We start from the raw sequence: 13,279 nt of genomic DNA, 5'->3' as shown, positions 1-13,279 counted from the left end.
GTTCAAGGCCAGCACAGGCAAACAGTTCACAAGACTCCTCTCTCCAAAATAATCACACCAAAGCAGACTGGAGGTGTGGCTCAAGTGGTAGAGTGCCTGCTTTGCAAGTTCGAAGCCCTGAGTTCAAACTCCAATCCCACCGAAAAAGAAAAAAGAAAAACCTTGTTAAACACTGAAATGTATTTGCTTTCACCTGGTGCTTAACAGTCTCCTTTCTCCCCTTTATTGCTCATCCCCCCAGTATTTTGATGGGTTCATCTCTAAAATGAAGAGTGTTTAGATTTTTTTTAATGTGGATGACTTTTTATTGTTACAATAGCAAAACCAATCTAGCTTTTCTTACTTTTTGTTCCATGTTAATAATGAAGGTCTCCATCAAGATGGTGTCAGAGTTGGCCCCGAGGAAGCCTCTCAGAGGAGTGACACGTCACTACTTTTGAGAATCTAGTATCACTGTTGCTACTGAACATATAAACTCCTTTTTGGGAACCTGTGCTCACACTGCAATGTCCAAGAGGCCATTTCCATAATACTGAGTGCAGATACAGTTTTCTGTCTTCCTGAGGGTTTAACTGGACTGCTTCAAATTTAATTCTTGAATGTCAATGACATAATCTTTAACAAAAGGATCAAGGGAAGGTACAACTGAAAACAGAATTGTTTCAAAAGGAGCAAGGAAGCAAGAGAAAGTGGCTGGCTTTTAAAGAGATGCATACACACAGCATGGTAGCAAGGAATAAAAGAGTCAAAACACCTAGATGTACATCTTAGAAATCCCCAATGTGCCACCAAGACAAAGGTGCCCTAAAATAGTCTTAGATTTTGCAGCATCCCTTATATTTCTTTGTATGACTACATTTGCACACAACCACACAATCTTCCCATGACCTATCCCCACTTGAGGAAGATTTTAACCAGAATTTTTGGCAATATGCTTTTCTTCAAATACAGCACACTTCATAAAGGCACTACCACTAATGTGTGACAGTTCACGGGGTCAAGTCTTTCTGAAATACGCGTAATCTTTAAAAAAAAATTCTTCCTTCCTTCATGAGTGGCGGTGAGTCGAGGGCTCACTGGCACGCTCAGATGTTCTCTTCATCCAACATCTTGTTGATGCCATCACAAAGTTTCTGCAAGTGAGGTTTAAATTTTCCAAAGGGATTATACAAGGCAGCCAAGAAATCACAATCTGAGAAGTGGTCAAAGACGTTATTGACCCGTCCGTGTGACTTGGCGGTGAGGTGGCGCTGGATGACCTGATGCAGCAGCTCTCTGCACTCGTTCAGCAGCCTGGACAAGACGTTGCGGTCAAAGGTGTAGTCAACCTGGTGGAAGCTGACCACGGTCATGGCCAGCTGGTGCACCTTCTTCTTGAATGTCTCCATCAGTGCTAGCTCGTCGTGGCTGAACTGGTTGTTCCTGTGGAGGACAGCTAGCTTGATGACCGTCTTGATGAGGTTCTTGATGATCTTCTCTGCCTCCTTCTTGCTCTGGGTGTACTCCCTGGTCACTCTGTAGAGCTCGTCCAGCACCTCGCTGCTTGTGTCATCTATCAAAGTGGTGACAATGGATTTGGACACCATCTTTCCCAGGATCTTCTTTTGTGCCTGAATGGCCAGGTTTTTGGAATTAAAGACATCTGTGGCCACTAAAAGTAAGATAAAAAGAAGGGAAGAAAGAATGAAAGATGAGTAAACAGCAACAAGAGAACTAACTACCCCCCCCCCCAAATATTAGGGAGTATTTTTCTGTTATTTGTGGCTTGCCCTACATTTACCGATGTCAGTCTCTGTTCAGAAATTTTTTTCTTAATATTTCTCTATTTCTAGGCATGAGGCTCTCATTTGTGGAATTAACAGGCTGATATGTAACTCAAGTATTTTATACTTTCTGCAAATTGTCAATACTTTCCTTAGAAGTTAAAATTGATCACTTTCTTGAAAATAACTTTTTCTGATTAAAAAATAGTAATGTCTCATGTAGTTAAGTTTTTAATGCAATTTTTACATTATAAAAAGACATTAAAAATATATAACCAACCCCACACCTATTCTCAGGCAACAGCAGCCTGGAATGATGTAAAAAGACTCTTAATTTAACAAGGAGGATGAATGGCAGTCATACCTATGAAGACAAAGGAGAGCCCTGTTTTGTAATCCTATGGCAAAAAACTCATTTCCCAAGACACTGGCCAGCACTCACCAGTCTGGCCATCCTAACCCCTTTTCTGCCTCCGGGAAGTCAGGTTTTAAAAGCATCTACTCTTTAGAGAGCCCATTGTCAGCTGCTGTTTCTGATGAATGGCCCAATTTTTATGCATTTTGAGGAAACAGCCATAGTTCACAAGCTAATGAAACTGCTACATGAAAACATACATTGAGAAAGATGCTGCTTAGCATTTGCTTTTGGAATGACGGTAACTTTTAGTCTGCAGATGTTTAAGATATACATACTATCGAGATGGTAAATGCCGTGCTTCTGGCTTGGAGCTGGTCAGTGAAAATGCTCAGAAATGCTTATTCCCAAAGCTTTTAACTTTTTTCTACCACAATTTTCCCATTCAGTGGCTGTTGCAATCTGAAAGCTTCCCCTCTGTAGTCGTGTGTCTGTCCCTCTTCTCCTGGGGTGTCAGAGCCGCAGGTCTCACAGCACCTATCCCACCAGGAAGGCTGCTGTGCTGTCTGCACAGGTCAGGTCAGTGTGTGAGCTTGGGCAGGGTGTGAGAAGGTAATCATTTGGAAATGAGAGAGAAAACATTAAAAACACAGACAGGTAGGAATGAGTAGGGCGTCAACCATGGAAACTTATTTCTATTTTGGACAAATAGAATAGAAATGTGCTTCTTAAAGAAGAAGCACAAAGGCAGCGGCTTCCAAGTGAAGGTGGGAAGGACTTCATGTAAGAAGAGTGACTCCTCAATGTGGAACTGTAATGTCAGATGTGAAATTGGGACAAGGAGAAGCCATGTCCGGTTTGAAATTTGGGTTACAGTAGGGATACAGTGCTGTTCTTGATGGCTAGAATGTCAATCATAAACATGAAATGTCATACATCTGCTGAAAGGACATCTTGATTGAGCTAAACATGGTTCCCTCACAAGTGCTGACATTTAAACTTCTGAAACACAAACTAAAACACCAATGAAGAACTGAAATACATCTTGAGAAAGAAAAGGAAAGTGGAAATGTTTAAGAAACACCCAGCTTTACATAGCTGGTTGCCAAGCTTTTTAACATTCTTGTCAGCGGAGCAGTAGTCTCTTTCTATCCCTGCCTCTTCAATGATTGGCAAAAAGCATGCATTCACATCAAGGATTTACATCAAAAGAAACGGCACCATGCAGTTAACGGTACCATGCTAAACCAAGGACCACCTTTCACCTTAGATCTCTTGATAGGACCTCAACAAATTAAATCCAATTTTTACAGGAAGGAATTCCTAGTCATTTTCATATATACAGCAAATAACTAGGACTTCAATTTATTTTATATAAAGTTGAAAGGTTGTTCTGGTTTTAGTCTTTTAGAACTTGGTACGGCCTACAAACATCCCATCTGGGATTTACTGCAAAGTCCCTGGATGGACACATATGGTGTGAAACGCTGAAACCAGGGAGAGGCGCTCACAGATTCCTCCATGCTACTTCATCCAAGACTTTAAGTTTGCACATCTTCTCAGCTACTTTTCTTATTAAATCTCCATGTGCTGTTTAATTTTCAACATAAAGGGAAATAAAAACACGACAGTGCAGTGACAAGCAGGACTGTCCCCAATGACCAGGAGCCAAAGCGGAGCCAAGACGGGGCAGGGGACACCGAGGCTCTCTGACCCTCCCACATCACACACACACATTCTATTCTGCGTTTGACCCAGTACACTCTGCTTGTACATGAGGATGAAGGCCGCCCTCACCAGGAAGATGAGCCTTCATCTTCAGTGGATTTATTTCTCAGCATTAGACAAAGCATCTTATGAGCCGACTGGGGGCTGTGGCTTAGAGCTGCTGGCCAGGGATGTGTGCTCTGAGGTCATAGATACGATTTTTAATTTCTTGCAGGGTGACTGCTGCTAGCAGCTCCTGCTCAGGCTCATGTGCCACTTTTACACACCCTCCCAGGTCCCTTCCAGGCATGGCATGTCTCAGGGCCATTCTGGTCTAAGTCTCTTTTCACCACGGTGTGACCCTGCCCACGGCCATGGTTTCAACACCACCCATGTGCCAGTGACTTCCACAGTCACAACTCAGCCATGACTGCTTTTCCAGACTATCTCTGCAAAAGCTTTCCAGATATTTCTTCTCCTTAGAGATTTTGCACACATCACAAATACACCATGTCCTTGATCCTCTCCTGTCCCCCAGTGTTCCTCATCCACTCTTCATTGTCTCAACGGCCCCTTTCAGCCAGCCACTGCAGTGGGAGACCTGAGAGTCATCACACCACCCTGCTCTTACATGGTCTTTTCCGTTCTACCTTGTCCTTGATTTCCACATTTCATCCCCTTCCCTCTGTCTATACTGACCCACCTACTTCCAGTCCCAAGGAGCAAGAGTTTTTTAAAAAAAATGCAAATTAGAAAATGATGCTACATTTAAATTCTCAAATACTAACCATGATACCTGTAGCTCCTTAAACCATTATTTGCCTAAATTTTCAGTCACCCTCTCCCGTTTGGGGCCTAAGCTCTCCAAGAACAGAGGCTCTGTCTGTCCAGTTCACCATGGCACCTTCTGGTACAGAAGCAGATGTCAGGTTCTCCCGTGTCCTCACTGTATGTAAACACTCTTCAAGAAAAAATTTTGGCCTGAAAAACTATAATTTTAAATACATATGGCTGTTTTTGTTTGTTTGTTGTAACGGCTAGAAAGACCAGTATTTGCTTTAGCTCCCTGCATACATGGTTTTCTTCCACACAGTGCACTTCAGAGTGAGGTTTCACTTATCACCATCAGTCAATTCTCTTAACCTGGGAAGATTTGTTTTGTGCTATGCACAAAGGGACAGCAGCTGAGGACAGAAACAGAAATACTTAGAGTAAAGCAAGGCCTCACGCTTTGGGCACGAAGTAGATAAAACCCAGCCCTCCTCGGCTGCTGGCTGGAGCTACATTTAAGCACGTGACGGGGAGGTGGACCAGAGACGTGGCCTGGAGTGGCTGAGACATGCCCAGATCTTCCCTGAGAAGGAGCTGACAGCACAGTCCAGTCTTTTACCTGTAAGGATGAGTCCATTTGCCTTGGGAGATACACCTGTACAATTCTGACTAATGAAAAAATGATGCCATGTATCAAAACATACAAACCATTACCACCACATCAACAAACTACTTAAGATTGTTTTACAGAAGTAGGAATAAATGTTCCATCTACTTACCTTCTCTGGACTAACCAAATACTCCATTTCAGCAACATTTGTCACAAAGCAAACAATATTTAGGGAATCCTGGTTTTAACATCAACAATTATAAAGTTGGAGATAATTTTTTTTTTTTTTGGTGGTACTGGGAGTTGAACTCAGGGCCTCATGCTTGCTAGGCAGGCACTGTACCACTTGAGCCATTCCGATAGCCCTTCTTGTGTTGGTTGTTTTTGAGACAGGGTCTCACTTTATGCCCCAGCTGGCCTGGACCACCATCCTCCTATTTGTGCTTCCCCATGTAGCTGGGATAACAGGCACCTGCTACTGTATCCAACTATTGGTTGAGATGGGGTCTCATGAACTTTTTACTGGTGTCAACCCAAGATTCTCCTAATCTCTGACTCTCAAGTAGCAGGTATTACAAGCTTGATCAAACCATGCCTGGCCAGAGATAAATATTAATGGTAAAAATATACTGACCCATGTACCCCAAGAATAAAAAAAAAAGTGCTTACAGGAAACAGAGGCAAAAGTCTCTTCAGAATATTAACTATTGAAAAGCTATAGTTTTCTGAAAACCAACAAAATGCCCCAGAATTACTCCAAGAATTTGCTAATAAATACTGTGCAGCACTCAGTCAACTTTCTTTACACTCTCACCAGCAAATACATAATTTTCTCACCCAGTGAATTTGTTATACTTGGAACTTTTTAGCAGTGAAAACATATGCATGCCATTGCAAATTCTTGCCTAGTTAAAATCTGATCTGTGGGCCCAGAATCAGAAAGGATGGAAAACAGCAGTTTGGAGGGCTCGGAGTGTGCCTCCTTGGGAGAGTGTTTGCCTGGCGTGCATAGGCCCTGAGCTCCTCAGAGATGTGGTGTGCGTGTGTGTGTGTGGGGGCAGGGGGCGAACACAACTTGGAGAGCATGTCTGGCTGTTGTGGTGTATTAATAAAAGTTCTTTATACAAATAAGCAAAACCTTGGCTCTCTTGCTTCTGAACAGCTCCAAATCTAGATGGGACATAGTAAAAAGGCAGCATTGTGGTAAGACTGCTGGAACCAAACATAAAGGATGCCACAGGAAATCAGCAGGCAAAGAGTTAACCACCCTACACTGGATTTGGCAAAGCTCCAGGAGAAAAGCAAGGAGCAGTGGGATGGCTGGACCAGCCTCCATATTCAAACCAAAGTAGAAATCCAATAGGACAGACAAGAAACAGACAGCAAGCAGGAGGGAAGGGAAGGGATAGGAAGGGAAGAAGGAGGGGAGAGGAAAGCAAGGGACAGAAGGAGTGGGGTGGATGAATGAGGGCCACAGCCTACAGGAGCTGTGTATCTCAGAAGCAATGACTGACGGCAAGCTGGAGGCAATCACAGTAGAGATGCCCCCCCCCATACCGGGTGCTTTAACCCCCAAACTGCACTTGTGACAGTCACACAGAGGGCTGCCACCCGGGAAGATCAACACATACCTAAGCAGACACTGAATGCACGTGTCGTTGGCTACCAAGTCTCCTGACCCAAGTGCTTAAGAACCAGTAACACACACGGGTACAAGGCAAGCCAAGCTGCTCACTGGGTCCTACACTGACCTCAGGAAGACACGGGCTCATGTTAAAAAGCGACCTTCCAGGTCCTCCTGCTGCATCCACCTGGCTTCCAAACACTCTGGAGAGTGCAGGAAGCGGTGGGCCTCACAAATGCCTCCTATCTGCAGATTCACAACTGCTGACCAGATGCTGCAGTTGGATTCCTGATTTTCTTGTTTGCCTGTGTGATTAGGATTCTCCTTTGAATCAATAAGATCTGACTAATCCCTTCTTTCACTGAGTTCAGAAAATCTTTGACACATCTGATTTATATGAGAGTCATAAGTTTACCTTCTTTTTTTTTTTTGCCAGGGCTGACCATGATCTTCCTACCCACTCACGTAGCTGGGATGACAGGCGCACACCACCACACCCAGCTTTTTATTGGTTGAGATGTAGTCTCACTAAATTTTTCCATGGGCAATCTTCAAACTGTGATCTTTCCAGTCTCCACCTCCTGAGAAGCTGGGATTATAGGCATCCAAAGTTTATCCTCTTAAAAAACAGACCCTTCAACACATATTAGAATTTTTTTCATCAGAATATTTAAATTAAAAAGATTGTGGCATGAACCTTTAGTGTTATTTTCTCGTGACAACTTATGCTCCCAGGGTCCTGGAAAGGAAAAACTCAAACTCTGTAGCTAAAGGTTCCCTGACTACCACACTGCTCGGTGGTACGGCTGTCTTGGTTTTCCTCGATTAAAGCTGAGGATAGTGGTCCCCTGTTGGGAGTGGTTCCAGACACACATGGACAGAGACCACACAGAAAGTCTCACACAATGCCGGCCACAAAGCAGCCCTCTCCACAGTCTTGTTTACAGAACACAATGTATTAAGCTTTGAGTGCGTTCTGACACTCTGTTGTACTGAACCACATTTGGTCAAAATTAATCAACCCCTTCTGGAAGGAATTATGGAACAAGAAATGCAAAATGCCAGATGTTTGTGTGAAGACAGAGGTCTCACACAGCTTAGCCAGTACAGAGTGGTATTTCCTCTCCTGTGGTAGCATTTAGAAGTACAGCATTCCAGTTCTTTAGAGGAAAGTGTTGACTCTGGTCAGCAGCAGACTCAGCTGCAAGGCTCCAACGTGCAGTATGAGAGTTTTGTCTGGGGAGCAGGGTTACTGACTACAGAATTAAACCTACCAGAGCAAGACAAGGGGAGACAGTCTCAACATCCACACACACCATGCAGCAGGCAAGATGCATAGGAAGAGCCAAAAACACAGCCAGGGTGGAAACCTGAGTCAAACGGCAGCAGCTGATGAGCCACTCCAGAGCCCCCACTCTGATGGGGTCCCCAAGATGCCGAGCACCAGATGCCAAAGACCTAGAAAGTCAAGTGAGAATGGCCTGATGGAACAGAAGGCACAAGAAGAGGCCTGCTCTGAGAACCTGGGTACCATGCAATCTCTCTGAAACTCAGTTTTCTTGCAGGAAAACACCCAGCAGTGAGCTACGCTCAAGACAGACTGTAAGTGAACTCTGAGTTTTGCTTCCTTATTCAGTATCACTTGAAACGGGCAGAGATTCAAACCCAGAATTTGCACACACTGTGCCCTCTTTACTCATTTCTTTCTTTCTCTCTCTCTCTCTCTCTGGGGGCACAGGAGTTTGAACTCAGGGCCTCATGCTTGCTAGGCACTGCTCTACCACTTCAGCCACTCCTCCAGCCCTGTACTGTGTTGGGATTTTTTTGAGATAGGGTCTCACAAACTATTTGCCGGACTGGCTTTGAACCACAATTCTCCTGATCTCTGCCTTCCGAATGTCTAGGATCACAGGCGTGAGCTACTGGAGCTGGCCTACTCATTTCTCTTTAATTTGCTAAATAGGTCAAGAGACATTATATTCTGATCAGAATACCAGAAAGCTTTCCTTCTGTGATCTCAGGCTGGCTTTACTGCTGTAATTCTGAAATCTCTCACTATGATTTTGGGATCAACTGTGTGTACTCCTGTGGCTTAGCTTTGTAATGATTCTGAAAGAATTGGGAGTTTCAACTCCTTTACCGTCCTATCTATCAGACTCACCTCTGCTCTTTCTTCATCAATTTTCCCTTGGAGTCATGTGTGGCCTTAATCACCTTCCCCAAGCCTCAGCTCTGACAAGATGCCCTACTGTCTGTCAAATCCCAGGACTGGAGGAACATGTGCTGATGTTTACATTGAGTGGAATGCCAGTCTCATAAATATTAGGCCAGCGGTTACAGGAAAAAGTGAATATGTGGTGTATAGTCCTGATTGCCCCAGGAAGGAGGAGGCAGAGATAAGAACAGTGGATAACAATCACGGTAGCAATAGCAACCACCATTTAAAGTTCCTCTACCTTATCCCCAGAACTGTTTGGAGTTTGCATTACCTCACTTAAGCTTCCCTAAGAGGAAGGCCATTCTTAGATCCATTTTCAGATGACGTAACTCAGGCAGGCCTAGGGAATTTAAGTTACTTCCCCCAGGTCACACAGGCAGTAAATGGAGGAAACGAACTTGAACTCAGGTATGCCCAACTCCCAGCCCTCCTCTGAAAACTGTATTACAGTATTCTGAGAATATAGAAAGACCTAATAATGTCTGGGTAACAGGGAGAAGTGAAAGACAAGAAGGAGCCCAGATCTCCCCCACAAAGTAGATCAACTTAGCTGGGCCTGAAATGCCCTGGGTTTTCAGGCAAGAACATGAACAGTTTTAAGACACCTTAGAATTTAATCTAAAAATATAAAATATACTTACATTGTTCAGAAAACAATGCAAACACATAACGAAGTCCCTTCTTAGCTCTGCTGCTCATTGCACAGATCTAACCCTGACCTTGCTTCCAAGGGACAACAACTGTGCTTAAGTGTCTGGGAACCTTTCAGAAACCCCCCACCTCCAAGCCCTGCATAGATAAGCAAATACATGAACACATACTGAGCAGGGTGAAGAGGTTTTAAAGGCTTGCAAATCTCTAAAAATTTTTGTTTGTTTGTTTTGAGACAGGATCTAACTGCATAGTCCAGGCTGGTAGAATTCATGATCCTCCTGCCTTAGCACCCATACCCTGAGTGCTGAGATTACAGGTGTACACCACCATATCCCACAAAAGCTTGCAATTCTTAAGAAATGCAACTTTTGAGTGACAAAGGATGTCTGTAGTTCTGTGCATAACTGATAGAAAAAGGTAAGGGGTTGTGTTCAGGAACATGGGCTGCCACCTACACAACAACATTAAGGCTCACTTGTCAGGGTTGAGGTGGTTGCACGTCTGTGGCGTCAGTCCTGGGACTAGGTGACCATGCAGCTGGTCATCCAGGTGGGACACCTTTGACAAGGTACTGCAACTGTTCAGGTCAATGTGAAAAGTCACCTACTTAAATAAGAAAGGATCAAAACTAAGGAGTGACCCAAATATTTACAACCTGAGAAGCTTCTTGGGAACCCCAAGAATATAGGCTAGTTTATCTTCCAAACTATGTTAAAAAATCATTAAACTTTGCTTATCTCAGCTCTCCAAGAACAAACCTGTAGAATAAGGTTGGAGAGGCCAGCGGTTCACATACTGACCAGTTCTCAGCCTTTCTCTGGATGGAGTCACAACCAGGGAGCAAAGCAGGAGGTGGGCAGAGCCAGGGACATGGGGTCACACCTTTCGGACCAGCACCCAGACCTGCCAGGGAGGCCCCTGTATCTGGGACCAACTCCCTACTTTCCCTCTGCCTCAGTGTCCTATGCCGAGGGAGTGTAAGTGAAAACAAGCCACACAAAGTACTCAGAGCAGCACTAGAGGCAAAGGGACTTGGTCAGCTCAGTAGGAAATTCATGACTGTCATTGTCACCATCCTCGTCAGCTGGTATGAAAAGTCTCAGATCTCGTGAAATAGGTGTGAAGAGAGAAGACACAAAGACATGAATTGTTTCCCCCCTGCCCCCCAGCTTTGTTTTGCAGTCCTGGGGTTTGAACTCAGGGCCATGTACTTGCCAGGTAAGCTCTCTCTACTGCTTGAGCCACTCCACCAGCCCTTTTTGTCTTAGCTATTGTTTGAACAGGGTTAGCGTTTTCCCTCAGGTTGGTTTGGACAGCAATCCTTCTATTTATGTCTCATGCATACCTGGGATGACAGGCACACACCACCACACTCAGCTTTGTTGATTGAGATGGGGTCACATGAACTTTTTGCTAAAACTGGCCTGGAACTGCAGTCCTCCTGGATTTCTGCCTCCTTGAATAGCTAGGATTACAGGTGTGAGTCACCATGTCTGGCCTCAACAAAAACTATTGTGCAGTGTTTATAATGTATCAGATACCGTAGTTTCAAAGATTAATAACAGCATCCTTTTGCTCCAGGCACTCAGACTGACAGCAGTTAGGCAGAATGCACCCTGGTTAGTTTTGCAGGATAGGCAAGAAGCAATAGTACTAAGTAAAGACACCAGATGGGCCGACGAAGGAGGCTGGAAGGTTTCACAAACACAGACTGATCTCCAAGGAAAAGAAGACTCTGCCTTACAGAGTAACCGTGGTTGTATTCCAAAGCTGACATGTGTACTCCCTACTTCCACAGGGTTAAAAAATTCTGCTCATCAGTGTCCCTGTGTGATGTGTCTTATGCATTTTTGGAAAAAAAAAAAAAGCATTAGCTATATATAGCTTGTGGAGACCATGAAAACACTCACCACAAAGTACTAAGTTTCCAGGAGGTTGATGGCAGGGAGGGCAGAGGTGCAGCAGGTGCTGGGGTAGAACTGTCGGGGTTATGGGACAATGGCATCAGCAGTGCCTTGACCAGACTCTGCAGGATGCAGGAAGAGCTGTGCCCTCCATGCCCCAAGGACCTCTGTGTAAGGGCACCCCTGAAACTGCATTTAAAACTTCAGGGATGCAGGAGCCACAGAGAGGCATGCTGAAAATAGACTGTGGACAGAGATAGAGGCTTATGCGTGGAATACATACAAAACCCTTCCTCCCTCTCCCTCTCTCCCTCCCTTCATCTCCCCTCTCTCTGGCACTGGGGGTTGAACCCATGGCCTCATGCTTGCTAGGCAAGTGCTCTGCCACTGGAGTGAGGACCCCAGTCCTATCAAATGTTTTCACAGTAAAGCTTATTATATTAAAATCTTAAAGAGTTTTGCTAATGTGTACAGGAGAACAGAAAAGGCTAGCCTCTCCTACATGATACTCAGCAAATTTGAACAGCCTAACTCTATCACTAGGGTACATAAAGTTATGAAATTAAATAAAAATATCCTATAACTGTGCCACACTGACTTTGGTGAAGTGCAACCTCCCTATTTACCAGGTGTTAGCTTGTCATACATACTGTTCAATGAAGCTGGGTTTATTTGCATTTTTCTTAGTGATACAGAGCCTTTCACTGTTGGTCTAACCCAACCCTCCACCAGAATGTGGGGGACAATCCTCTAATGACTCTGTAGCTTTCTATACCTTTCCTCCAAGTTCTCCCACCCTCTGGAGGGCCTGGCTCCCGATAAATATTTATATTCATGTGGCATTCGGAAAACCAGCAGCGATTTTAATCCAGCACACTGGAGAAAGGTCAGGTCCCAAAGCAGCCCCAACCGGCCTCAGTGGTCACCAAGCACACTCTGGCTGCACAGCAGAGACAGTCAAACAACACATGGCAGCTGACAAGTGCTTGCAAAATGTTGTCTTTGCAACACTTCCATATGCATTTGTGTTTTGACCCTGTAATGGACGCAGGTAAGCGAACCGAGGCTCTAAAGTCCAGGAACACAGTCAAGGGTGTACAGTTAGTGCACAGCTGAGGCACACTGCCTCCACTGTACACACGAGAAGGTTAAGATAATGTTCATGCTGATGAATTTTCTAGCAAATGCCACATGCTGCTGAGCCAACTGCAGAATCCCACTTCTTAGAGCATGTCTGCCCTCTCGGATGGAGCAACTACCTGAATCAAAAATAAGGAACACTTGTCTTATACTTCAGGAAACAAAAGTGAAAGAAAAGCTGTATGTCTGGGCTGGGAATGGTGGCACACACCTGTCATCCCAGCTATGCAGGAGGCTGTAAGAAGCCAGCCCGGCAAAGAGCAAGACACTACCTGGAAAATAACTCCCAAAAGGCCTGGGAGTCCTGCTCAAGTAGTAGGGCATCTGTTTAGCAAGTGTGAGGCCCTGAGTTCAAACCCCAGTATGTCTCTCTTCAGCCTCTTCCTCCACCCAGGCCTGAGAACGTGCTGCTCACCTGTAAGTCCATGATTAATGCCACCAGGAGCTTTTCTAAATCCAATGGTCAGAACAAATATCTCCTCCTAACCTGCTTTTCTGCCTCCTGAGAAAGTTAAATTCCTATTTTACCTGGA

At 44.6% G+C, this 13,279-nt stretch overlaps 1 protein-coding gene across 6 annotated transcripts in view; it reads right to left on the bottom strand.

Annotated features, from left to right (window-relative positions):
• Positions 1–567: 567 nt before the first annotated feature.
• The window catches only part of Tnfaip8 (TNF alpha induced protein 8), a 100,740-nt gene continuing 88,028 nt past the window's right edge, over positions 568–13,279 (bottom strand). For all 6 annotated transcript variants that reach the window (XM_020168525.2, XM_074057021.1, XM_020168523.2 and 3 more), the window contains one exon: positions 568–1,651. In XM_020168525.2, the coding sequence (XP_020024114.1) occupies positions 1,086–1,651 (566 nt within the window). In that variant the 3' untranslated portion in view covers positions 568–1,085. The remainder of the gene's footprint in view (positions 1,652–13,279) is intronic.

Source organism: Castor canadensis, chromosome 16 (genome assembly GCF_047511655.1).
Source record: "Castor canadensis chromosome 16, mCasCan1.hap1v2, whole genome shotgun sequence".
NCBI classification, from domain to species: domain Eukaryota; kingdom Metazoa; phylum Chordata; class Mammalia; order Rodentia; family Castoridae; genus Castor; species Castor canadensis.
The sequence above is the reverse complement of the archived record's forward strand: the minus strand, read 5'-3'. Positions and strand labels throughout refer to the sequence as shown.